We start from the raw sequence: 26292 nt of genomic DNA, 5'->3' as shown, positions 1-26292 counted from the left end.
TATAAAATACTTTTTAAAAGATAATACAGTGAGAAGAGGTTAATGCTTTCTTAAACCACCCTTTATTAAAAAAACATAAACATTTGTAAATATATAAAATTATAAAGTATTAAGTGCTTCTTGCTTCCCAGTACAGTGGAATTCAGAAGTGGCAGGTAAATTTGGTGTTAATCTGTTTGGTGTGTTAGTTCCAGGGCTGCAGAACTGACCGGCTAGTTTTGCAAAAGACGGCTATCTCATTCCTCTGACAGGCTTAAACAATCTTGTTTCACTTGGGTTTCAGACCTCTTTCCTGCTCCTTTTGACAAACATCAGTGCTTATTAGTGAGAGCATAGCTGTAGCTGTAGGAACAAGCAGGCTCCTTAGAAGGATGCAAACGCGTTTTACAAAGGGAGAACCATCCAGGTGCTAATGGGAGAGAGAATTCAGGCACTGATAGAGCTGCTTTGTACAGTATTCCTCTGGCACAGTGTGTCCTTGGCATTGGGACTGTCCTCTACCTGGACTGGATGAACTTAGTCACAGGTTCAATTTGCATCAAGGTCCCTTAATCAGCAAGTACTCAGATTCCCTTGAATCTGAGCATGAAGCATCACAAAATCCCAACTTTTTTTTTTTTTTTTACCACTTAAGTGTTATAAAGTAAGAATTTCTTAGGTAGTACACCTAGACCTGAACTCAAAGCAGGACATTTCACTGCCATGGAAGTACTGTAAAATGAAAAATCCAGTTGTGCCCATTGTAATTGTCAGTGTAACTGAACTCCAAATGGGATCTTTTGTGTCACTTCCCATCTCATCTAACACTAAAAAACAGATGTCAGTTGCAGAGAGAACAGGTGTTTTTTGATGTTGTTTCTTACTTGGTCTCTGCCCCAAAGCCCCTGTCACCTGCAGAAACTTATGGCAAGTCCCTGCACTAGTGTCACCATTGCCAGTTCTTCTGCCAGCTTCCATCATGCCAGGCACTACAGTGTCATTCCCCAAGGAGTGATGCTTTATAGGAGACCATCACATTAGTCTAATACTAAACCAGTAATTTCATCTTCTTGTGAAAACTTAAACCACTGAAATTGCAAGAGAGGTGAAGAAACAGAATCCCAAGTGAAACAAGCTAATCCTGAATGTCTCAGCATTTTTCAGGGAAGCAGAGGGGTGAGAAATGCTGCTGTATTTAACTTCTGCTGCTTACTGATATTTTCTTTTATAGGCAGCAGTACAAGCAAGGCTTTTCTTTTCTTGTAGAAGACAAAGTGACTTATTGTAACAGACTTCCATTACAGATCACATACTTACATATCCCCACTGGAATGGAAGGATGCTCTAGCTTCTACTGCCCTTTAGCTAAAAGGCACAATTAGTTCCAACATGAGTGGAAGAGTTGTTATGCTGTACCACAGTCCTTAAATAGAAGTTTTCCACTGGGTTTGTGGTAGGCACAGCTTCCATCTTTCTGAAACCTTCACCCTTGATCCATATACATGAAAATTTAAAAACGTCTGAAATATGATGCTACCCTCCACTGTGGCATTTCTTTAGGTTGAATCAAGTCAGCTAAAAATTTTAGTTGCGAGCATAGTTGTCCATTGCCACTTTGACCTTTCTGGCAGGACAGCCCTTAACAGCCCAGATCCCCAAATAAACACAAGGCTGAGAGATGTACAGCAAAGGTGCTATTTGCTCTAGTCCTTGCTTATTGTGCAACATGACACAGATATCCCAGCTGTACCAGCTCAGGATTGGTCCATGCCCACTAGTCTGAGTCCTGGCCCTTGGCATCCCCTTTTGGCCTGTTTAGGATTCAGGAACATGTGCTGTCGCTGCATCTTCTGCCTTGACCAAATCAGCACTGATTGTCTCAGCATGGAGCCGCTTGTAGTCAGTGTGGAAGAAGATGACGTAGAAACAAGCCATAGCACTGCAGAGGCCAGCCAGCACCAGTACCGGAGCTGTGAGAGAGATACGCTTTTAGGCAGTGAAGCCAAAACTCCCCATGGGTGCAGAAACAGACAGGCCAGCTCCCCAAAACAACACATTCTGTCTGACCTCCTGCCAAAGGATACCCCTGAGGACAGGGTGCAGACCACAGTGGGACATGACCAGTTTGGTAACAGACAAGTCTTGCTTTACCTACCACTGGCATAGAAAGAGTATTTACTTAAAATGTGGAAGGCTTCCAGAACACTGTTCTGCATGACCCCCCAGGTTGGAGGTCTTAAATCAGAGCAGACACTGTACTTGTAGGAGTGTGTGTCCCTCTGTAAGGGACACGTTTGTGTCCTGGGGGTTAGTGAAAAACATTACAAAAAAGATTGAATCAAATCACTTGAGGTCCACAAGGGAACAGCTCCACAGATAGTGCTTCTTGTAATATCATCTGAGAGCAACGTGTAGAAAAGTACACTTAACGTGAACTTTTATTAATGACAAATTTGTGTTTAAAGAATCTTTTCTGAAAGAAAGAAAAAGTATATCTAAAAGACTATGCAACAAAGCCTGGAAGTAGTTCTAATTTCACCAGTGTCCCAAATGAACATCTTCATCTCCTTCTCCACAGGTTTTTTTTCCTGTATCTATCAGACCACGAAAGGAATATGAATGGGTTCCTAACCCCAAAATCCAGCTCTGATCTGATTAAATGGCAAATTGCAGACTTTCATAGGTGAAACAGTCAAATTGCTTTTCAGGGACAGTTATTATGAAGCCTTGATCCCTTACAGCTAGCAGACCTTATTCTGGGGAGTTTCTGCTCAGCCAAGCAGGATATATTTAATAGGTGATGGTCAGCCTTTGCCTACGGTGTCCCCAGGTGGCATGAACCAGATGAGAGATCAAGACTAGGGTTTAGCCCGCACTGAAAACACTTATGTGCTCCTGTTGATCTCAGTTGCTATCTCTTCTGACCAGCTAGGAAAGGAAGGGAAATCTGGAGTAAGTGAGAACAAAGCTCAAATACAGGCAGCTGTGTGTGCAGAATAAAGGGATGTAGCTTTCAGTCAAAACATTTGTAACCTTGGCCTCCGATATGAAAACCTGCCCTGGTTATGCTACATGGACAGCGGCTTCCCCTTAGAACAGCTGCTTTCTAGTTTTATGAAACTCAAGCCTCTGCAGGGTGACTGCAAGAGAAATTTTAACCCAGAGCCAGCAGTGGCATTCATGGCACCTTAGAGTTCTTTCTATTTCAATCTTGCAGGATTGGTTTAGCAGGAGCGGCAAGGAGTGCACCATCAGACTCAGAAAAGGGGTTAGAAGATATTCTACAATAGGAATCAGACTTGCAGGGTTCCTCACACTGAGACCTGGAGAAGAGTGGGGAGTACATGGGGTGCAACCAAGTGTCCAGCATCATTTCCCAAGGACATACTTACTTGTCCAGTCCAGGGCTCCATCCTGGTCCAGGGCACAGGTGGAAAATGGATCCTCAGAAACACGGACAGTGAGAGCTTGTAGAAGAATCATTAAAATCACACCCTCAATCTGGCTGTGGGGAGAAGACAACATGCAGTTATGTTACCTGCCTGAGGTACCAGTGCTGCAGACAGTGCCACCTTCCCCAGCTGGAAGAGAATGATGTCTCTTTCTGCAGCATGGTCCTTCTAGCAGAGAAAGCTACTGCTGGATTCCTCTGGCCCAGGCATTTGGTTAACTGGTTCTGTCCCACAGGGTGTCCAGGTCAACTTCAGACACAGGGCTAGGGTGGCAGGATCACTGTACGCTCCCTCTGAAGGCGAGCAGGTGTTGATCTACACCTGTCAAAAACCTGAGGCATGTTCACTGGGCAGAGACTTGGAAACACTTCTCACTGCAGGACTGAGGATATAAAAAAGGCTGTGGCTTCAGCCTACTCCTCATTCACAGCTGGCTGGCAGCAGTCACTAAGTCCACAACCAGTAAGAGACAACAGCCTTCAAAGGCAGTGTCTGACTCCCCTCACTGAGTTTCTTGCTGCTGTGCCTCCTCCTGACACAAACACATAGCATCATATCACTGGTGTCACTGCTTAGAGCTCCAGCAAGTCATTCCTGCTGAAATCCAGAGGCAGCCCTAGACAGGTAAATTGGTAACTGGAAGGACAGTCACTGTCCCTCAACAGAGTACTGGGAACTGACTCAACTCTGTACTGTAGTGGGAATGGTGCCTCTATTAGCCATGCAGCCCCCATCTACTTCAGAGGCAGGTGGTGCTGGGCATAAATCATACTTTGTGCCAACCAATGGAGACCTTCATCTTCCCTACTGCTTTTCTTGTGCCTCTTCCACAAAGTCCTCCCTTTTTTAAAACATTTAGCTGTGTATGTGTGTGAATGCTGGAACCCAAGCTCATGTTTCAGTTGGATTTAATCTACCTGCTTACCTTGCAACAAAAATCAGACCTGTAGATGTGCCCTCTCCTACGGGGTAGGAGCACTCCACAGCCAGCTCCATGGCAATGGGGTAGATAGCAAAACCAAAGAAACCAAAGATTGAACTGGTGATGGCCAACGTGACGGCCTGATGTCTGAACCGAGAAGTCTGCAGGCAAAACAAAACAATACCAAAGTCTCAATGTCAGCACTGTTTTGCAGAGAAAGTCTCAGGGGGTGGCTCACCAGTATATTCCCTACCTTTTCCTGAAATCAATTTTTTACTTTCAGCCCTCTAAAGTCAACAGAAGGCTACAAAACGGAGAGGTGTCTGTTGAACTGAAGTAAGGAGAGGATCAGCAGAATTATCTGAAAAGCACTGGTATGGCTGTACTATAGTAACTTCACTGGTCAGGTCAGTAACTTACCAGTAGTTTGTTCAACATCTCTCTAGGGCCAAGTGAAACACACACCTATGTCCCAAAGCAACATAACATTTTGGAAATTATGTTTGCATTAGATTACTTGTGAGAATTCTGGGTTGCTGCAGCTAAATGATAGGGAAAATCAGACACACATTTGTAACACTAGGATTTTAATATCAAAAGATCCAAACAAAAATGCAAACAAAAAAAACACCTAAAATATTTACAAAACGTGGAGATTAGTTTAGTGCCTAGAACAGCCTGTCCCTAACTCTAGAGGGAAGAGCATGACCTTGTTCAGCCAATGCTACTAAAGACAAAGAACTTTGCAGCCATGCTGCCGGTACCTCCTTCCTTCACCATGTAATAAATTCCCACAGAGGAACACAAGGTGTCTGTCCTGGGATGGCAGCAAACCTGGCCCAGCTAAACTGGTTAAGTAAAGGAAAACTCTATGTGTCTGGAATCAGAGTTCAAAGCACAAAGGGATCAAACAGATTTCAATGGGTGATTTTTGTTCTACCACTTTGAATTAACAGTTCTTCTGGATGGGATGAAGGTGAAGAGGGAAGGGCAGGTGGAATAGGTTTGCTTGTTGCTCCTAACATAGCCTCTTACCTATTCAGCGCTTCACCTGAGTCCCCGCAAGCTGGATTATATTCAGATCATCCTCAAAACAAATGTCAGAAAATGAAAAGGGAAAATGCAAGGTGTGCTTTAGGCACCTTGTCCTACATTGACAAAAGCATTGTATTTGTCTGTCTCTTCCAAATGGAACTACAATCTCTGGGGCCTTGGTCCCAGGGAAGGTGTGATCACCCTCTAGTGAAAGTCTGGACTTTTTATCACACAAGAGAAATGCACAGGATAAGACTGCTGGGAAAGCAGAAACCTGCACCATTCTGGGTCCTCTGTGGTGCTGTGTGCTGTAATCAGATTCGTGCTGTGTGATGGCTCCCATTGGCAATGGCTGTGCCTGAGTACAGTACTTGTAACTTGGCCTTGTCAGTGTAAAGTCTCCAGGTTGTGCATTCCTCTCCTGGCTGAATTCAAGTGTTTTCCTCTTCTGCCTCTCTTGTCTCTCTCAAAGAACTACTTCAGAAGTAGAATATAACTACGTCCTTCCCACTAATGTTACAACCCTAATACTCACCACTGTTAAAGGCAGGAGTTGGAAAAACATGACATTCTTGTTCATTTTTGTGATATAAATACTTAGCCATTCCCTTTCTTTTTTTGTTTAAAAGAATGGTCTCAGGAGTCAGTAAGCAAATATGGTGATCCAGTATGGAGAAGTAAAATTATGTCTATTTATCTTTATCCCAATTCAGTCTGTCTCAGGCTCCACAGTCAAATCCTCAGTAAAACGTTTTTCTTTAAAACAAGAAATTCCTAGCCCAAAGAGATAATCCCAAAGCATAACACAGGGCTTAAGAAACACTGTGACATCAAATGACCTTGATTTAAGTTGATGATTAATCAGATAGCAACAGAAATAAGCCCACGAGGATGGCACAACGCAAGGGAGAACTCACCACGGCAAACATGATGCTGGCAAGCGCACTCAGACAGAAACTGATCTTGGTGGACTCTATGAACTTCCTTGTCCGGTCAACATACAAGCCCAGCAGGAAAGCACCCAACAAACCACAGACAGTGAACAGTGCACCATTCAGGCCAGCAAAATCCTGGAGGACAGAAGAACAAGTAATGAGAAACTAGAGCAGTTAGGAAAGACATTTTAATGTCACTGACCCATCTGCCAGCTACCAGTGGTTCATGTACTGAGGCAGGAAAAGCTTCCCTGCCCATTGCAGTAGCTGAGGCCATCAGGGGGCTATGAGTAGCAAGTGACAGAGTCCAGGTACTTTTACAAGTGTGTGGGGTCAGCACAGTGACAGCACTCCCAAAGGATGACAAGTCTCTGTACACCTGTCAAGGGAGGCTGGATGCAGAGCCATAGCAGGTCTCTGGCATTAAATATTCCAGCCTGGAGCCACAGGGCTCTTCCAGGGGCAGTCAGGTGATTTGTCCATACTGGTGACAACAGGCCCAACTGCCTGCTGATGTCTATAATTACCCTCCTGGCCCTTTTCTAACCAGGGACCTGCACTGGCACACCCAAAGCATGTTAGAGGAGACATCAGCTGAGTCAAAGTCTAACTAGAGAGGCAGTGAGCAGTGGCTGGGATAGGGTACAAGCTCTGTTGCCTGCACTGATTGCCCTTTGCTTGCGGCACTTCTTGAGCTCCATAAGAACTCAAACACAGACAGCAATCCTGAAAGCAGAGAAGCTTTTAACAAACTTGGAAAAACATTTTTGGGACCTTGAGTGGCACTGGAAGGAAAGGGTATATGGAATAGCTTCTCTGGGCTAAAGGGCCAGGACAATCCAGTCACACAGAGACAAATCAGGATGCATATAAAGCAAGGCTGCAAAGTTTAAGGTTTCCAGTTAAAAGCCAATGGAGTGTGCAAAATGCGACCTGGCCATAGACCCCTGAGCCAGATATCAGATCTGGGAGCTGAAGAGGGGGTGAACAGAAGCCAGACATGTTAATGTGCATATGTAACAGCTGGAGAGGTGTTTTAAGAGGACCCCCATGGCAATACATATACCAGGACTGAAGTGCAGCCTGCTGAGAGAAAATGCCTGAACTGGGGGGGGCTCCCAATAAGCAGGAGGAGGAGAGCAGCAGGAACCAGCTGTGCACATACTGTGCTGAACTGTAAAAGCAGCACCTGCTGATGTAATGAGAAGGATGAAAAAACAGTTGTTACAGTACTACTGACCTCTTCTACTGCCCTGGCTTCATGTAAATCTGTCCAAAGAGGAAAAGGTGCTTGCACCAGCTGGTCTTCAGCTTCACTCTAGGGCCTGCCTGGGCCCCATTCTACTCTGGACTAGGTGACAGAAGGCTGCATAAGCAGTGCTCTGGAGTGGCTTAGAAAAATCACAATATTCTTTTTTCCTGAAAACATTTTTGTTTGCAAATGGGAGCCTGGCCATGGGCAGTAATGAAAATGCAGTTCATCTATTATACTGAGTCTGACTGTGTTCTGGATTAATCTGCTGCTTGATCTATATTAGATAACATGAGCAAATAAGATATGAGACTGCAGCATATTCAATTGTCTTCATTTTGCTCTGAGTCCTTTATGAGGGAATATCAATCTGATTGTACCATAGACAATGTGGACAGTGGTGAGAAAAGGAGGAAGACTCACATTTGAATACCCCTTTTCACAAAGGATCTGTTCCAGCAGAGCTGAAAAACAGGTGAACATCCCAATTCCTCCTCCAAAACACACTGCCAGGATGATGTATGGCTTGTTTCTCAGGAGCTAAAAAAAGAAATTAATGTAAATAAGTGGAGGAGGAAAAAGGCCTGTCTGTGACAGCAGACTTGAGGGTCAGTGACTCTGACTCCTCAGTTGAAATTGCTGACAAGGTAACCCTATGACCATTGACAAAGGTGTGGCTTTGTCCTGGCAATTCAGCCAGAGGACATGTTACAATGGGGACCATGTTAGGGAGGGAGGAAATCTTCAGTACTCAAATTCTTCTTTGCTTTGCCATGTGCTATCCTAACTGTTACCACATCTGTTTAGAAGATTCAGGTTGTATGCTCCTCTTGGATAAGCCCAAGTCCGCTTGTTTGAGCTATCTGAACGCCTGCCAGCTCACAGCTGAATGATCAGACAGCGTCTCTTGCAGCTTTGCTGTGAGCAGCTTCCACTCCCTGAGGAAGGAAGGAATACCGAGGAATCTCCTTTAAGGGGCTTCCATGGCAGGTTTGGAGGAGGGGCATTCAGAGTCTGTTTCGTAGGCAGATTGTTCAGCATATCCCCACCTTGCAGGGCTGCATCCCTCACTCCAGCATGGCAGTCCCTAGGTTGCAACACTTACCATTTTGAGCCCTGTGAAGAATGGCTGTGAGTTGGAGTTGGTGGCACTAGCTGATGGAGGTGTTGGCGGGACCTTCTCATGAATCCCCAGAGTTGCTAGAGCACAGGCTGTTACTGCTGGGACAGCATAAATACCCAGCTATGCAACAAAAAGACAAGACAAGTTACCAGTCTTTCCAGCTCCACCACGTCCAAACAAATAAATCAGCTGAACCCAAATCAGCCCAGCTGACTGATTAAAGCAGTTCTCATTTACCATCAATGGAATGTGCTTTCCTTCAGGAACTAGTGCAGGGGACAACAAGTTTGCTATAAGAATGCCCAAGGGATTGGCTGGAAGGAAATAGAAGAGAAATATTTTTTTCATGCAAGCAGTCAGAATCATGTATCCACCCCTACTGCCTGCCAGCATCACAGCTGCAGTGTGCAGCACTGTAATGAACAAGGACAAAACAAGGCATATATAGGGAGAACCAGGAGGGGAACATTTGGAGAAGTTGACTGTGTGGTCTTACTCTTGCCACATCTGTTGTCTCACTCGCATGAAATCCATTCTATAAAACCATCTCCCTTCAACTCCCTTCCTAACTCCTGTATAACCTGTTTTTCAACTATGGACTAGGATGTCCTCACTCTCACAAGGCTGCCTCAGTAAATGTCAAGCTAAAGGGACAAAATTAAAATGGGCGAATCCATATCATGTGTCCTGGTGTTACATAGCAAGAGTTACAAAGGTGTTTTTCTTTCTGTATTCCCCTATACCATTAGGCATGTATACATTGCGTAGAGGATTCCTCTGCTCCAGGGTGAACAGCCACAGCTCTCTTAGCCTCTGCTGCCATGACAGATGCTCCTTTCCCTTAATTGTCTTAGTGGCTTCTTAACTGCACTTACACTAATACGTCCATATCCTTCTTATATATAGAAATGTACAACCAGACACAGTTCTTCAGATGTGGATGGGCAACCTCCCTCAAGCTGCTGGCAATGCTCTTCAGGAGGGTCACCAGGATGCCATTACTTTTCTTTGTCAAAAGGCCATGAACAAAAAAGTCACACTAGGTTGATTCCTGAGACCTTTCAAGCCTTTACATTTCCTTTGCAAATGCCAGGCAGGTATACAACATGATCTCTGCTACTTATCCAGTACAAAAATTACATGGCAGCAGAGAATCTTGCAGATTTTGTACAGGAGGAGGCAGTTGCATTATTATGGGGCTGGAGCCGAGCAGTGTGTGAAGCAGCACTCCTGGGACTCAGGTTGGGAACATTCAAAATTACAGGCAACAATTTTTTAATGTTAAGGCAACATTCTGGAAACAGTCAAACAAGAAAATCTGCTTTTCTACTAGCATGCAGGGTTGGGGTTAAGAAAGCCAAAGCCAGCCTAGTGAGCCTGGTGAAGGGCAATTAGAAAGGTACCCTTAAGCATTTTGCAGCAGAAGGAAAGAGAAATGTGGGCCTTTTGCTGGATGAGCAGAAGACTCAGTGATAAAGGACACAGAAAACATAAATGTATTCAATGCCTTCTTCACCTCTTCAGCCCTGGGATCAGAGGTAAAGTTTGAAGCAATAAAGATTTACTCTTAATGGAGAAACAGTAGGTTGGAGAACATTAAGTAAGCCAGACACACAAATCTATGGGACTGATAGGACGCATCAGTGCTGAAGTAACAGATTGTTTCCATTGCAAGGCCATTTTTGGTTACCTTTAAAAGCAATTCCAAGAGGCTCCTGAGGACTGGAAGAGAGCAAATGTCACTCCTGTCTTCAAGGAGAACAAGAAAAAGAATCCAGGGAATTTCAGGCTTTTCAGTTTTACTTTGTTCCCTGGGAAGGTCATGGAATAATCAATCCTTGCCACCATTTCCAGGCACATGAGGGATGAAACTGTGAAAAGGAAAAATGCTTAACTAACCTGATAGCTTTAATACAGTGAAATGACTGCTGGATGGATGAGAAAAGAGCAATTGACACTATCTCCATAACAACCTCGCAGACAAGCTGAGGAAGTACTGTCTACACAAGGAAGCAGTGAGATGAACTGAAATCCTGCCGAATGGCCAGGCCCAAAGGATTGTGATCACTGACACAAAGACCAGCTGGAGCCCTGTCATCAGTGATGCACCACAGGGGTTGATACTGGGGCCATACAGATTACCTTGATGATAGGACAGAATGCACCCACAGCTGGTTTGCAGATGATGTGACAATGGGAGGAGTGACTTGCAGAAGAGATGGCTGTACTGCCACTCAGAGGCACTGCAATAGACTGGGGAAATAGGCAGAAGGGAACCTTGTGAAGTTTGACTAAAGGAAATACAATATGCTGCATCTCGGGAAGAAAAATAACTCATTCACCAGTACCCCTTCAGACTCACCACCTGGAAAGCACCTGTGCAAAGAAGGACCAGAGGAGAAGTGGGCAGGGAGTCCTGGTACACACTAACTTGATCAGAAACTAGCAACATGGCCTTCTGATAAAGAAAGTCACCACAATCCTGGGCTCAGCATTAGGCAGTGTTGTCAGCGGGAGCTGGTCTTTACCCTCTACTCTGCACTAGCAAGTCCACATCTGGAGAACTGTGAGCAGTTCTCAGGTTCCCAGTGTGGGAGAGACATGAATTTACTGGTCCAAAAAAGAGAAAAGATGATTAGAGGACTGGAGATTCTGTCATGTGAGAAGCCACTAAAGAGGTGGGACCAATCAGCCTGGAGAAGCTGCTGGAAAGCAGTTTTGCAGAGACGGACGTGGGGTCTTGGTGGATTGCAAGGTGACTATAAGCTAGCAATGAATCCTTGCAGAAAGGTGTCCAACAGCACGCTGGGCTGCATCAGGAAGAGCAGGTGGAAGATCATTTTCCTCCTCCTCTGCTAAGTCCCGGTGACAAACATACAGAGTGCCAAGTCCAATGCTGGGTTCCTTGATACAAGGTTCCAAGTTGGTGGAGCAAGTTCAGTCAAAGGCCAAAGACATGATTAAAGGTCTGGAACATCTCTCATCCCTAAGGACACTGGGACAGCTGGGACTAGTTAGCTTGGAGAAAAGAACATTGATCAGCAATTATAAAGATGGAACCAGACTTTTCTCAGTGGTGTACAAAGTGTAACACAGGAAACTCTACCTGAATATAAACTTCTTTCCTGTGATAGCTGTTCAGCACTGAAACAAGATGCACAGATAAGCTCCTATGCCTCCATTCATGAAGATAATTAAAACCTGACTCAACATAAACCTGGGCAACCTGGTCTTGACAACTGTGGTTGAGCAGGGGGGTGAACAAGATGATCCCAAGAGGTGACTTCCACCCCTGTCTGTTCTATAATGATGCTGAGGCATCATTAATAATCCTGTAGCACACAACTGTAGCATTTCTACTCTGTGCTTGGGAAAGGACAAGCTTATGATGCCGGTGAAATATTACCTGCTTCTAAGTACATGGAAACAATTAAAGAGAGTTTCCAAGGAGATGGATTACATCTTCTCTGTTGGGGTAAAATGCAACTGGACATTGTAGGGGACTGCCTGTAAACTAGTCAGCTGTTTCCATGAGCTATCAACATGTTGAAGAAGTTCCAGAAAGTGTAGATGAGCATTGGAAAGGTATAGGTGAGCATTGGGCTAAATTTGAAAAGACTGAGACCACTTGAGTAATTACATGATTTCAGTCGCTGGGAAGAGCTGGGAAGAGCTATTGCATGGCCTAGATTATGAATGGAAAGGAGGCCACTGAGTTAATCAACTATACATTATGATCGAGAGATCCTGGTGGACTAGCTTGCAGTACTCTGCAGTGGGGCTTGGTGTTTTGTGGTCAGTGATCCTGATGCACTGGAACTCTTCAGGGTGAAGAAAGTGATATACCAACAAACTTCAGTAAATGAAGACTCCTATGAATGAAGCAGAGGTCACTTTAGTGCACTCAGACAATTCCTGCTCTTTCTGACACAGGAGAATTTCTTGTGATCTTTACAGGAGATGAGTTCTTGGCCCTGCACTGCTTCTCTCTGAGTAAGTCTCTATAAGTGATGGGCAGAACAAACACTTGAGCTGAGTTATTAATCATTATGACAGCTGAGTCATAGTAATTTCAGCTGCTCAGCAGGATCCTGGGTGCAAGGTTCATATTTATCACAAAAGCCCATGGAAGCCTATCCATAGGCATTAACAGCAGAAGGCTGTAGAGCCAGTTTCTGCATGCAGCACTGATACTGACGGAACTGGAATTCTGAGTGCTGCTCAGCATTAATTACACAGGAAGTGGGCACTGATAAATTGGAGCAAGATGACACAAAAAGCTCACATCAGCAACAGGAAGAATGGAGACAAGTGCAAAGAAGCAAAGGGAAATTTGGTTTTAAAGTGCCTGGGTGGGAGCCATTCAGTCTTTAAGGACAAAGTAGAGAAGAGACATTCAAGTCTTTCAAGACAAAGTAGAGAAGAGCTGATAACTACCTGACAGACAGGTGCAACAAGTCTGAATACACAGGGCATAAAGAGCATTGAGATAATGACATTTCCCACGAGTTAATTAAAAACTGGATTAAAAGACTGGGGCTGCGGCAGATCCTCCTTCCAGACAGCATTTAAATTTTCTTGAAATTAAATCCTGATACTGTACAGCAGACATTATGGATGTAACCAGGCATTATTAATAGAAGCCTTCCATAGAGCAACATGCAGGTGCTGCAGCAGACAATAATCACCACTCAGCCTGCACTCTGACATCCCAAATGCCAGATACTGAACAGCTTCAGGTCTTGGGATTCCACTGTTCCTTGCTCTTCAGGTTTGTTCTTTGTCATAGTTAGATTCATTTGTGAGGATGCTGTGTGAATAAAATGCTCTTTAGCTTCTCTGGCTGCTCTCTCACTTAAAAGAGCCCTTTGTTTGCAGGCTGCAGTCCTTCAGGGCAGTGAAGCACTGAGTGCCCAGTGGTCCTTGGTAATGCCTGTTGTCAGGAGCCTGACAACAGAGCTCCTTCTCCAGCAGCGAAGGTGAAGGTCTGTCTCAGCACTAGGAAAAGCAGTGCAAAAATAATTCATTTGTTCTAACACCATAGATCCATTCTTGCTAAACAACAGTGCCCATGCTCTAGTCCAGTAGCAGCATTAGAAAAGCTGCATAGGGTTGCTCTTCATTCTCCATGCCTAACCCTTCCTTACAGCTTCAAGGCAATGGGGAGGGAAGGCAGCTGCTGCTGTTTTGAGGGAAGGACAGATGGGGCTGCCACACACATAGAGGTACTGTGAGACTTCACAGCTGGAGCCAGTGAACCAGCCCGGTTTCTGGAGCACCTCTCAAGTCCTTGGAGAAAAGAGGAAGAGATTTCTTTGGCTGCTGGGTAAAGTGTCACATGAAGAGAGGAAACAGGTCCATCAAGTGTGGTATCCTGTCTCTGTGCCCAAAGGAGCCAAGAGAGGAATGTGATTAGAGCAAGCTTATCTGCTTATCCAGTTTCCCAGATTCCAGGCACTTAGCACGGCAAGTGTGCTTTCTGCATGGATAGTCCTGCCATTTAGCATCCCCAACATGTTTGTGCAGACAGACAAGTATATTTTGTTTGTGTGTGCGTACATACCAATTAGGAATATGTGCTCAGCGTTCCTACTGGATGAAACTGGTGGGCAAAATTGCCACAGCAGCCTCACCTCCCCTCCATCCAGTTACAGAACTTGGCAACTGTGACCACTGGCACTACAATGCAATTTAAGACACCTTCCTAAGAAACTGCAAAATTAAGGCCACTAAAGACTTAGTAACATTAAGGGCTGTCGTCATCCTATGTGATATTTAGGCAAAGATGACAACCTGGTCCTGGAAGAGAGAAAGAAGGTTAGGAGTCTGGGTGGTGAGCACTGCACCTGGATGTGGCTTATATCCACTTCGTGTTCATCTGTGTTGTTGCACATTACTAGAAGACTTTTGGGTGAAGCTGTATCTGCAAGGGCAAATGGCTGAAGTACAAAGGACTTCCTCTGCCTGCTGCCTCTGAAAGGCAAACAAATTGCTAGCAAGTTCTGTGAGGCAGCAATGTTACTTTGCAGCTATCACTTACACATTGATGCAATCATATTTGCTGTTGCTCTCTGGTGGTCTGGGAACCATAGCGCTGCCAGCTTTGTTGGTGAAAAGATGATAAGAGGCTGTGCTAATGCAGAGAAGCACTGTCCAACAAACAGGTACCAGTAACTCTGGGAACCCAAGCTCAGGAACTTCAGAACGCTGAACATCCGGGTGATGCTACCAACCATGTTCAGCCATGCACTCAGGACCACCTGCAGTGAGCAGAAACAAACAGGGTTTGCGTGCTGAAGCCTGACGGGAAGAACTTAATACAATGGATTAGCATGAGCAAGGTCTCAAACGCATTACAGGAGACACTGGGTGTCAGTAATCACTGCCCGCAGACCCTGCCCACCTCTCTGGGCCACTGTGAGATGCTCCTGATCCTACCCGCCTCCTTAGGGAATGTCTTGGGGTGACAGGGAGCAAGGTGGCTGTCTCAGCCCCATATAAGAACCACATTGATGAGAAATCTGAAGTTCGCTAATTACACCTTGCTATCAAGTTTGTGCCATCACCCATATTTTGCTGTGACAAACCAAAGATAATGGCAATGAATCATCCAGCTTATGGATCCTGCAAATGTTCTTCTATTCTATTAGCATGTTAGTGTTTCACTGCTGCATTCCACAACACAATTCTGGGATTGTGCACAGATCGCAAGCTGGCTTAGCAGAGGCCAAGCTCTAACCTGATAGGGGTCTCTTGCTTGCACTCTGTCCTGCTATTCCTTAAACTGGCCCAGACAACAAAATTGTGGTGCTAAGACTTTTCCATAGCAAATCTGACCCAATTACAGAAAGCACTTCACAGAGTCAGCTCACAATATCTGTCCCTGTCAGTTGGCTAAGACAATGAAAACTAAAGCTGGAAAAGGCAAGCATACAACTTTATTCTGACTTTTCCCACTGCTCTCTCCACCATCGCCACAGAGGTGATGTTACTGAACTAGGATAGAGCTTCCAACCTTTCCAACCTGCTAATTCTCTGCAGCATTTGGGAAGACTCCTATTCAAAGCGTGTACGTTACTGATTTGTGCTTCTACTGCTACCTCTAGGTGAAACTTCCTCAGGGAAGCAGAACACTTCAACTCACAGCACAGCGGAGCCCCACGCTGTCAAGGACCCATGTTGCCACCAGACCAAATGGGATTGAGATGAGGAGGTACACCATTGAGAGCCAGTTGACTGTCTCCAGGGAAATGTGGAAGTAAGCAGCTGTCTTATCAGCCACAGGAGCAAATGTCAGCCAGAGCTGCCAAACAAAGACTGAAAATCAGTAAACATGAACACTCCCAACAGAATAATAATTCAGCATGCCCTCAAACTGAGTTTTGAGGAGGCTTGCTGTCTTAGTCTCTCCTTGAAACTGTGATGTTAAGGCTGGTAATAAAATTTCAAACCTTCAGTGTCCGCAGTTACTTGGCCCAGAGCACCCCTTACATTTCACTGCTTCATCCCCAGTCCCCTAGTCCTGATGCTGGAGGCTGGCAAAAGTAGAAATCAGTACCTTTCCTGTCCCCATGTTGAACAGGTTGGCTCTGATGCATTTACTTACCTGATGGAAACCACATGGACTCATTCTGTGTTAGCATAAACAAATAGAATCTGCCACCTCCTCTCTACAGCTAAGATCCCTTAAACTTGGACTGGTATTTTCAGTTCCATTTTAACACCTGGATGTGGCCTTGTAAGAAGAACTTTACTATGTGTCAGCCAAGAGATACATTATTCCCTGCCTTCCTAGACACGCTCAACAGATATAAAATTACCTAGAGATTGCATTATTTAATGTATTAGAACACCTAACAGGGAGGTACACACAAAAGAGGTACTTCAACAACTATCCACATATTTCTTCCAGCGCCATATCTGAACACAGCTCCCTAAACTTCATTGTAGACACTGATTTCATTGTTCCTGTCTGCTTCTGGTTTCTTATGAGAATGACAAGAACTGCTTGATCCTAAAATCAGGTTCTGAGATCACATCCATGAGAAAGAAAATGAGGTACTGCAAGTTAGAGGATGTTCCTGTAGATTCTTTGCCAAGATGCATCCTAGTGCTTTTCAAAAAGACTGGTTTAACCTATCAAATGGCCTAACCATTCAATGATGCCGATTACAGGCTGCCTCACTGTTACAGGATGATCTTGCTGCTGCTGAATACTCAAGGTTATAAAGTCTGCAGAAATGTGAGCAAAAACTTCAGTTATAGCTTTCCACAAAAGAACTACAGCCACAGTTGCTTTCCAGGTACTCCCTTTTGTCATCACAAGCTTCCTCCTCACAGCCTGCATCCTGCACCCAGCATCAGATGTGGCATTTATGCTTAACTGAAAAAGACTTGGAAAATCTCAGAGAAAGGTGTGCTCCTACAAACTGTTTCTTGTTATTTCCAGGGTTCCTGGGTTTTTTTTTCTTACATGACAGGGACCATAAAAACTGTGACATTATATAGGAGCAGAGGGGAGATGGGCTTTTCTTCTCCCTAGAGTCACCGTGTGACAACAGCCACACACAAATGATTTTTTAGCTAGGCTTTTCCCCTGGCAGGGAGGCAATGAGTAAATGGTAGTAACAGAGAAGCTCTGAATATATTCTCAGCAGCCTTGCAAGGACTCCTAGCATCAGCCCTTTCTTCTTTTCCGAAAGAAGCTGCCATGCTGTACCTCCTGTATTCAATTCAGAGCTCCTATCAGCATGCTGGGCTCAGACACACCTATGTGATATCCTTTAAAGGTCTGGTAGGGGATGGATTTGGTGTTTACTCAGCTTCTACAACCTGGTGAAGGAAGACGCTAGGTGCAGAAGCAAACTGTACTCTTAGACAACAAGGAGATTAATCCAGGTCACTTTCCAGATTTCCATCAGACAGGGATGAGAGTTTAATTGTTTAATGCTAATGTAACTGTTTAGATGTTACAAGCATGACTGAGACATGAGCATTAGTTTGCTTACAGGATGCTAAACTGCTGCTAAACAAATCCCAGCTGTGTATTTCCAACAACAGCACTTCTGCGTTCCTCAACGCCTTCTACGCAGGGGTGGTGGTGATGAAACACTCTACCAGGAAACAATTAAAGAGATGATACATTTTGTAAGCCAGCTACATTTTCACCCCCTTGCTCCTCTACACAACATGATCAACCATGCATTACATCATTAGGAAAGTGATGCCACAAGCCAAAGCACAGCATTTTCTGTTCAGTGACTGTATGCATCTAGGTGATCTGGGACCAAGCACTGGCACAATTCCATTAGATCTAGTAAAACCATTTCATGCAGAAAACCAAGCATAGGGGCTGCCCCATATTCCTATCCTGAGCAAGAGCTCCAGTCCTAGCATAACCATGTGAGAGCATGGAGGGTGGAAAGTTGCAGCTTGTCCCTCAAAATAGGAAGTGTGTCTATTTATGGGTCTGGGCAGAAAAAGTATGTTTCATTGTTTACCATGTGTTGCTCTAACACAGAAATTCAGAACTGGGCAATGGAGCTCAAGATGTAACTGTAGTCAAAGAGGCTACCAAATGCCCCTACAACAAAGAGGTGGCATTGTGGGGTTTTGCCTACTCAGGGAAATACACAGTCAGTATGACACCTTCTGCTTTTGGTTTTCCCAGTTATGGTAACTTCACCCACAGCAGTTAATAAGCTCTTCTGCTGGAAACTAGAGCCCTTATCCAACATGCTTTTCTGAAACTTTGCATTGCCAAGGCTGGCACCTACATAGGGGCCACCCTGAGGTAAGCCCCCTCAGAGCACTTAAAGAAGATACAGCTCTCTCTTGGTGAGATCAAAGTCCTGTAAGCTCCAAGAATGGAGAACAGAGACAGAGAGAGATTCTGGCCTCCAGCACTCTCCAAGGGCCATTTTCTTCACTCATCTTTGGCACACCAAAACCTCAGAATCACAGAATGATGGAATATTCTGAGCTGGAAAGTTGCCACAAGGACCATCAAGTCCAAGTCTTAATTTAATGGCCTGTATCAAAGCTTATCACTGCAGATCACAGTGACAGATACAAGGGGAGAGACAATGTGTGGGGTTATAGGATGTCAGACCCCAGAAGCTTGTTGTCTTCTGGAACAGATAAAGAAAGTAGAAACAGAGAGATACCTCTTGCAGGGTTGTTCAGTCATTGCAATTTTCAGTCCCTGCACAAGCTTCACTATGTGGAAATACACCCTTGTGGTCTGGTCAAGCTGCATGCAGTTCCATTGCCCGAGAGGCCACACAAAACCAGAGCCTCAGTGCAAGTTGTAGAAGGCATCAAGATGCATTCTTGCTATGCACGGCACTGCTTCATCTGTGCTCACATGAGCTTCTCCAAATGCAGCTCAATAGATGCCACAAGGTAAACTCCTGACTGCGATGCTGGCAAGCAATTTTCACTCACCTACTACAGCTTATATTCCTTCAAAGCCCTGCTAGTACTACAATTATTGAAACCTTTTGGCAAACTTTGACAAAATTCTCAATTTGGCACAAGTTAGAATAGATAATGATGAAAGGCAGCAGCAGTTCACTTTCTGGACCACGGCAAGTTAATCAAAAGATTTACATGGAAGCCCATGTGTCAGGATCTTTAGCTTGTCAGAGTGACCCCGAGAAGAGTTTGAAAGTCTCTTCTCCCAGACCAGTGCTTGAAGAAAGAGTCAGGGCTCTTAATTTCCTCAGTCTCAAGGTTTTTTATTGCATCTTATCTATAAAATTCTTTCTCCTGTCCTGCCAAGATCCGCTTAGCAAGACAGTCCGGGCACTCTGCCTCCCCCCAGGGTGGTGTTATATCTTTTTACTAAAAACTACGTACACAATGTTTATAATAACTTTCCAATACTTATCACCTATGTTAGACAGTGAGCTTCTACTCTAAACCAGTCTAAAAGTGCCAACATCACAGCAGAAGATGGAGGCCAAGAAGAAGAAGGAGAAAGGCTGGACACGCCCAGATCCCTCCATCTTGCCCCCTGAACCCTCATTCCAGAAACCTCAAAATCTACTTTTCCACCCTGTGATAATTTCACTATTATTCTATTTAAACTGTTGTGGCTTGCTGATCTTCATATAAGGTTGGTAATTTGCTCCACGGGTCACAATCAAAACCACAGGTGTTTTGGGCTCTGTGCCAGGGCTTCTGGGCCCCCTGGCAGGGGTCTTGGCCATTCTGGACAGCCAGAGGGATGTCCTGGGTTCCCACACCCATGCAGAGCCACTAAATCACAGGGACTCTTACCTTTGCTTGCCAAAAAGCCACAATGAGTTTGTGAGCTCAATCCCCTGACACCTGTCAAAACTCACTTCCCCAGCAATCTCTCATAGATTTGGCATTAGTTGTTTTCAAATTGCAGCTCCTCCTGTAGTATAATCCAATATCAATCGTTATTTCACTGATGTTTTAGATCATGGTATTTGCTCCTTCAGCATTTAGTTATGGACTTTTCTCTCCTTTCTCTCCTCACATATGCATCTAGAGAGTGTAATAATGGACGCTTATTGGAGTTTATTCTCCAATAATTGGACGTTTCTTCTCCAGGAAGAAGGCAGGAATTTTAGCTCCTACACTCCTCTTCTGAGCTCAGGCCTTAGAAACACCTTCATCTCACTGTGGTTTTAGGTTTAAAGATAGCAAAAGCTCCAGTGCTTGCTAGTCTGGTCTGGAAGACATACCTCAGCATACACTCTTCATTATAAAAACTTGTGCTTAGCAGCTGAGGAAGAGAACACAAGGGCCCCTGATGATCCCCGAGCCTGTCCCAGCTGACACTGGAGTACAGCTGTAACTCCCCCTGCACACAGCTGTCTGGCTGGGGAGCCATGCCCCAACACTAGAAGAAAAGGACAGAAATGTTTTCTACCCACAGTCAACTCATATCCTCAGCTACAGGAGGGCCCTTCCACATCTTCTTTAACAATGAGGCTTGCACCAGGGCCAGGGCACTGACATTCAAACTTTCTGACTAATATTGACGTTGGGAATGGTTCTGGCTCCACTTTCAGCTCTCTTGCCCTCTGCTTTAATCTTCTTCTAGCTGACATTTTAATTCTCCTGCACCAGCCAGAGACTGCTTGGTCCCTTCTCCATTAACTGAGATTTAATCTTTATTAAAGGTGGCTAAAAGGAAGGATGGAGAGGGACTTTTCACGAGGCATACAGTGGTAGAACCACCAGGAATGGCCTTAAATTAAGGGAGGGTAGATTTAGATTAGATATTAGGAAATTTACTTTAAAGTTGGCGAGGCACAGGAACAGGTTACACAGAGAGGTTATGGACTCTCCATGTCTACAGGTGGCCAAGGTCAGGCTGGATGAACAACTTGGTCTAATGGAAGGTGTCTCTGCTCACGGCAGAGGGATGGAACTAGGTGATTTTTAATGTCCCTTCTAACCTACACAGAATCACAGAATCACAGAATCACAGAAGTTCAAGGCTGGAAGAGATCTATAAGATCATCAAGTCCAGCCGATGTTCTAACTGTTCAACTAGATCATGGCAGCAAGTGCCACATCCAGTCTTTTTTTACACCATTCTATGATTCTATGATCATGATCTTATGACAACTGCAGGCCTGCATGGGCACTCCTGTAATCAAAACAGGTTACAGCTGTTCTCATCCTGATTGCATTTTTAAGTTTTTATGTTGTCCTTTCTGATATCCTTGTAGACTCTTAGCTGACAGGTAAGGGTTTACAGGTGTCCCACTCTCTTCCTCCCAGAATTTGACCAAGATCTGCACTCATTCCCCTTACAACTCCAACAGAACTCCTGGTTCAGTTCTTCCACCCTACTGCCTTCACTGTTCCCACTCCCACACAGACTCTCCAGGACCAATTTCACCTGCAGGATCTGGTTTCCCTCCACCCATTTGAAGGGAGCCCAGTGTTTGTCCTTCCTCCCATTTCTGCAGGAGGTAGGCTGGGAGACACCAGCTCTCTGTCTGCAGTGGTACCAAGGTGGTGCCTGAAGGTGGGACTGCACACAGGCTCTACACTTTGGTAACCAACAGCTGTGAGCTGTCACGTATGCTGAAAACAGCATACATGACAGATGCAAGATTTTTGGGTCTCTAAGTGCAGCAATATTGATGCACCACACATATAACCAGGTACAACCCTGACAAAAGCAGTGCCAGACATGTTCTTCACAAAAGGCAAGCTGGTAATCAATGCCTGCTTTCCTCATGAACAAATCAAGATTCTAAAAGTGGAAAGTATTTGCAGAAAGCAAGCATATGCAATCAGGCAGGGTGGGAATCAGGCCACTTTGCCATGTCAGTGGCAGTATCAGCTAGCGAGGGTTGCTATAAGGAGTACTTTTCATTGTCCCAACATACTGTATAGCTGACTATAGAATGAAACTGTAGAAATGCCTGCAGTAACTTTTATGTACAGTTTTAAAAGACGGAGCCAAGGGGGTTGTGAAATGGGAATGAAATGGGAATTTCTGCTTCGTAACAGGCACCAGCACAGCTCGCCAGTCCCCACACAGGCTTGACCTACAGCAATTCTGCCAACTCTAGCATGCATTCTTTCATGTGCTTGAAGACAGCTTACAAGGTGATGTAAGAGGTCTTTATGTGACATGGATGCTGCCTCCTTCTCCCCTGAAACTGGATGATGAAGTCCTTACACCAGAGTCCTCATCTTTAAGGTTAAAAGGGACACACCGCTTGGAAGCAAACAGCTCCTGTGCTCAGCTGAAAGAACCCATGCTGACACAGGAGTTTAGGACATTAGGACAGAGGTGTGATCTTCAGAAAAGGCCAGATCCTTGCCAAGATGTCTCTTTTAGTCTCTACAGCTCTCAAGAGAAGTAGCAGGAAAAAGAGCAGCAGCAGTGTGCGCACGCGTATCTACAGGGGCACTGCTGGAGCAGACAGGTGTGGGTGAGGAGCGTGTGCACCCTGCCCTGGAGCATGCCAGGCTCCACTTGTGCAGCTCTTCTTCCTCTCCCAAGTACACTGAGTGGTAGTGTAAGTCCTCCACTTGGTGAGTCAGGAGCCACTTGGCCAAGTGTGAGCTAGCGCCAACCCTCTGCTCCCCTGCTCCTTCCCAGCTTGCTCATGCTGGTGAGCACAGCACTGGGCTCTCTTGGTTTCATTCTCCTGTCTTTTTCTGTGTCTCCAGTGCTAAAGCAAGAGAAAGTCCCTCCTGTGAAACACAAAGTTCCCACCTGTTCAGCTTCGCAGGAAGGAGGAAAAAAGGGAGGAGCTATGTGCTACAGCAGCTGCAAGCACAGCATGAACACTCTTAAACATTAAGCCTTCAGATGAAGAAAATCATACTCAAAACCACAGCGTAAGTTTGGCAAAACAAATCTGGGGAGAAACCACAGACAGAGTTATGTCAACCCCCCCATCAGCAGTGCTGCAAGAGACAGCTGGGGATAAATCATCTAAGTTTAGCTGTGGTCACAACATCCTCTCTGTACACGACTTCAGGCAGCAAGTATATTATGCTGATGTCTGCTTATGGCATTCCTAAGATAAGGCAGCAGTTTTTCACACTATATTGTCAGCTAGGAATTCCCCGAACAGCTCTATTTAGGAAATGACAAGAAATTCCTGATAAGGTAGTACCCACTTTGTACAGCAGGGAGAGACAGAGGCTTTTAAACTCAAGTCAGTAACAGAAGCACAAGTAAGGTGCTATATTTATCGTTGGTGTAAAAGCCTCTATATCATATTAACTCCACTCTGCTCCAGTTAATGCAAGGATTTCACACGACGAAACAACAGGAGGATATAGGGAAGAGTACCTCTTTCATCACCACATGGTCTGCTCTGGCTTTGCTCAATCACACTCTAAACCAGACTAAGAAATACTCCTTTCTCAGCCTGTACTTGCTGCATGACGAAATGTGCTGACCTGCAGTTAAGTTGCTTCTACCTTGTCTCCTTGACACTGAAAGTCTCCCCCACTCAGTACTTAATAGAAAACTGCATGTCAATGGACAAGAATGAGGAATACAAGGCATCATTCTGGAAGCTTGATCCAGCAAATGTGGTTCAAGCCAGACAATTCAAAAGTCCTGTCCTCACTACATGCATTTGCAGATAATGACACAGATGTACATAAAACAAAGTGCTGCACGCAACATCTGCACAGGAGTTGATGACACAACTTGCAGGGCAATTTTTCACATTACAGAACTGGTTAATTAATCTTTTCGTCTGTAACATTTAAATAGCAACCAACCACTTTGATTTCATGGACTTTCAACTACTACGTCAATTTTAATGTGATTTTTATCAGGAACATTTAGAAGAAACGTTAGCATCAGGAAATGTTTGCTTACAACTTTATATGTTAGCATAGTTGCCATTCCAGATCATTGCAATGGCTTAGAAACAGTAATTCCACTCTAGGATACTTACTAGGCACCCAGCTTTGAAGTTGTAAAGTTCTGGCCTAATTTCATACCGTGGAAAAATAGTATTATGGGCAGTCAGGAAATTGTCAAGATACAAAGGGGACAGAACAGGTCAATCTTCCACAGCTACAAAGTTTTCAGCAAAACACAGGACACAGTAATACTTGCAGATATACTGAAAAGATCTGTTTCTTAAAGTTTCACCTTTAAGATTTCAGCAAAGTCAAAATCTGACAAGACATCCTGAAAAAGGCTTGGTACAATTTCCTTCACCCATGCTGTCACCGTCCACTTCCAGGGTTTATTTCGTGTCACATAATGTTCATCTGCTGTGCCAATTTAACTGCAAGCAAGCAGCGGGGCTTTTCTGCAGAACACTTTTTTACACTCTTAAAGGATATACTGATTTTCCACTGAGAAGGTGCATTAATTTTTTTCCCCATATACAGCCAAATTCTCACTATGTTTTTTCCATTTCTCTACTCCAGCACTCTTGCATCACGGAATACCTAATCATCCTTCAAAGCATTTACATGTTTGCAGGTTGCAGTGCCTGATCTTGTCTGCCAGACAGCCTGCATTCACAGCATGGTAATCCTCAAGAACATGAATAATTCTACATCAGTCTGATAATTATCAACAATGTCCTCAAAGACTTGATGAGCAAAGATCTGGGCTTCTTTTTCATACACTAAGCCTTGATAAGAGGAAGCTGTATGGGTTTATCTCTATAACTACTGAATTTAAATCAGTTCAACAGGTGGGATATGACCTGGCATCCAAATGTTTCAAGTCTCTCAGAACAAGGCAGAGTAGGCCAAAAGAAGTTCATACAACCATCCGTTTAGTGCATAATCACTCCTATAGTGTTCTGCATCTGCAACAGACCCTGAAAGGAAGCTTGCTTCTTTTCCTGACCAGATAAATCTGCTGTCACAGGAAAGCAATGCAGCAGTTAACTCCTGTTCCTCTCCCATGGCGTTTCAACACTGCTCTGCTATTCTTAGGCTAGAAACATGTGACCCTCAGAGACGATGAACACTTTCTCTGTCTCCTCATGGCACACGAAGTGTACTCGGCAGCAATTTTTGCTGTGCTGCAGGACACATTTTGCTTCATCCCAGGCTGACTTGACGCTGCGGTACTTCCTGCTGTGCTCTTGGAGATCCCACACACCCTCCCGCCCCATCCTGCCCTTCCCCCGTCACACCCCTCGGTGTCCCGGATCCCACCCGTCAGAAAGGAAAGCGTGAAGGCCTAAGTCATAACCAGAACGACAAAGTTCAAAAGTAAAACCCGGTTATTCCGTCCGTCAGGCACGGCCAGACTGACGCTTCTCCGAACTGTGCGCGTACAACCGATTCCGGTGCTCCAAGGATGAGGGGGTGGATCTGAGACAGGGCACTGGGGCAGAGCCCTGAGGATTGCCTGGCTGCTTCTAGGAAGAAACAGGAGGTGTTTTTTGCTCTGGCGAGCCATGTCAGCCCGTCTTCCCACCGCACCAGCAGCCGCAGCAGCAGCAGCGGCCAGACCTGCTCTCCAGATCTGCTGCACAGCGAGGCGGCAGGGAAGGGCTGTGTGCCCTGCCTGCTCCGCGCCTCCGCCCGCTGCTCGGGCACCCGGGGCTGCCGGCGGCCGCCCCCTTCCCCAGCACTCCGGAGGAGCGTCCCAGCCCAGGCCGGCTGCGGGGAGCGGCTGCCCGCGCCGGGAGAGGCGGCCGCAACTCACCATGGCGTTGGAGCAGTTCAGCAGGCACACCACGGCCAACAGGAACCACCGCCGCCGGTACGTCCTGAAGCGGGCCGGCGGCCCCAGGCTGCGCTCCCCCAGCAGGCTGGCCGTCTCGGCGCCCTCCATCGCAGCTCGGCGCGCTTCGCTCCGCTCGGCTCGGCTCGGCTCGGCACTGCCCCGTCCGGCCCCGCCCCGCCGCCCTTCCCGGCCTCCCGGGGCGGCCCCGGCCGCGCCGCCGCCCGGCTCGGCGCGCTGGGCTGCGCTGCGGGCGTGCCCTCTCTGCGGAGCCGCCCCGGGCCGGGCGCCAGACCTTCCCCGCGGAGCGCGGTGTGGCCTGCTGCGCTCCTCGGCGGGGGAAAGCCCGGCGCCCCGCATCGGGGCTGCTGAGGTGCGCGGAAGGGGTCTGCCCTGCCTCTCCTGCTCGTGTGTCGCCAAAAAAAAC

General features: G+C 45.7%; 1 protein-coding gene across 1 annotated transcript; it reads right to left on the bottom strand.

Annotated features, from left to right (window-relative positions):
* Window positions 1–65: 65 nt before the first annotated feature.
* Window positions 66–26026, bottom strand: SLC49A3 (solute carrier family 49 member 3). The gene is made up of 10 exons (XM_058823792.1): window positions 25848–26026; window positions 15843–16001; window positions 14739–14958; window positions 8936–9012; window positions 8681–8818; window positions 7999–8115; window positions 6306–6458; window positions 4357–4514; window positions 3372–3484; window positions 66–1949 (listed from the first exon to the last, which is right to left on the bottom strand). Exons 1-10 carry the CDS (start codon window positions 25974–25976, stop codon window positions 1795–1797), a joined length of 1419 nt encoding a protein of 472 aa, XP_058679775.1. The 5' UTR covers window positions 25977–26026; the 3' UTR covers window positions 66–1794.
* Window positions 26027–26292: the final 266 nt, after the last annotated feature.

The sequence above is a fragment of the Ammospiza caudacuta genome, chromosome Z (assembly GCF_027887145.1).
Source record: "Ammospiza caudacuta isolate bAmmCau1 chromosome Z, bAmmCau1.pri, whole genome shotgun sequence".
NCBI classification, from domain to species: Eukaryota; Metazoa; Chordata; class Aves; order Passeriformes; family Passerellidae; genus Ammospiza; species Ammospiza caudacuta.
This window is presented reverse-complemented; position numbering and strand designations above follow the sequence as displayed.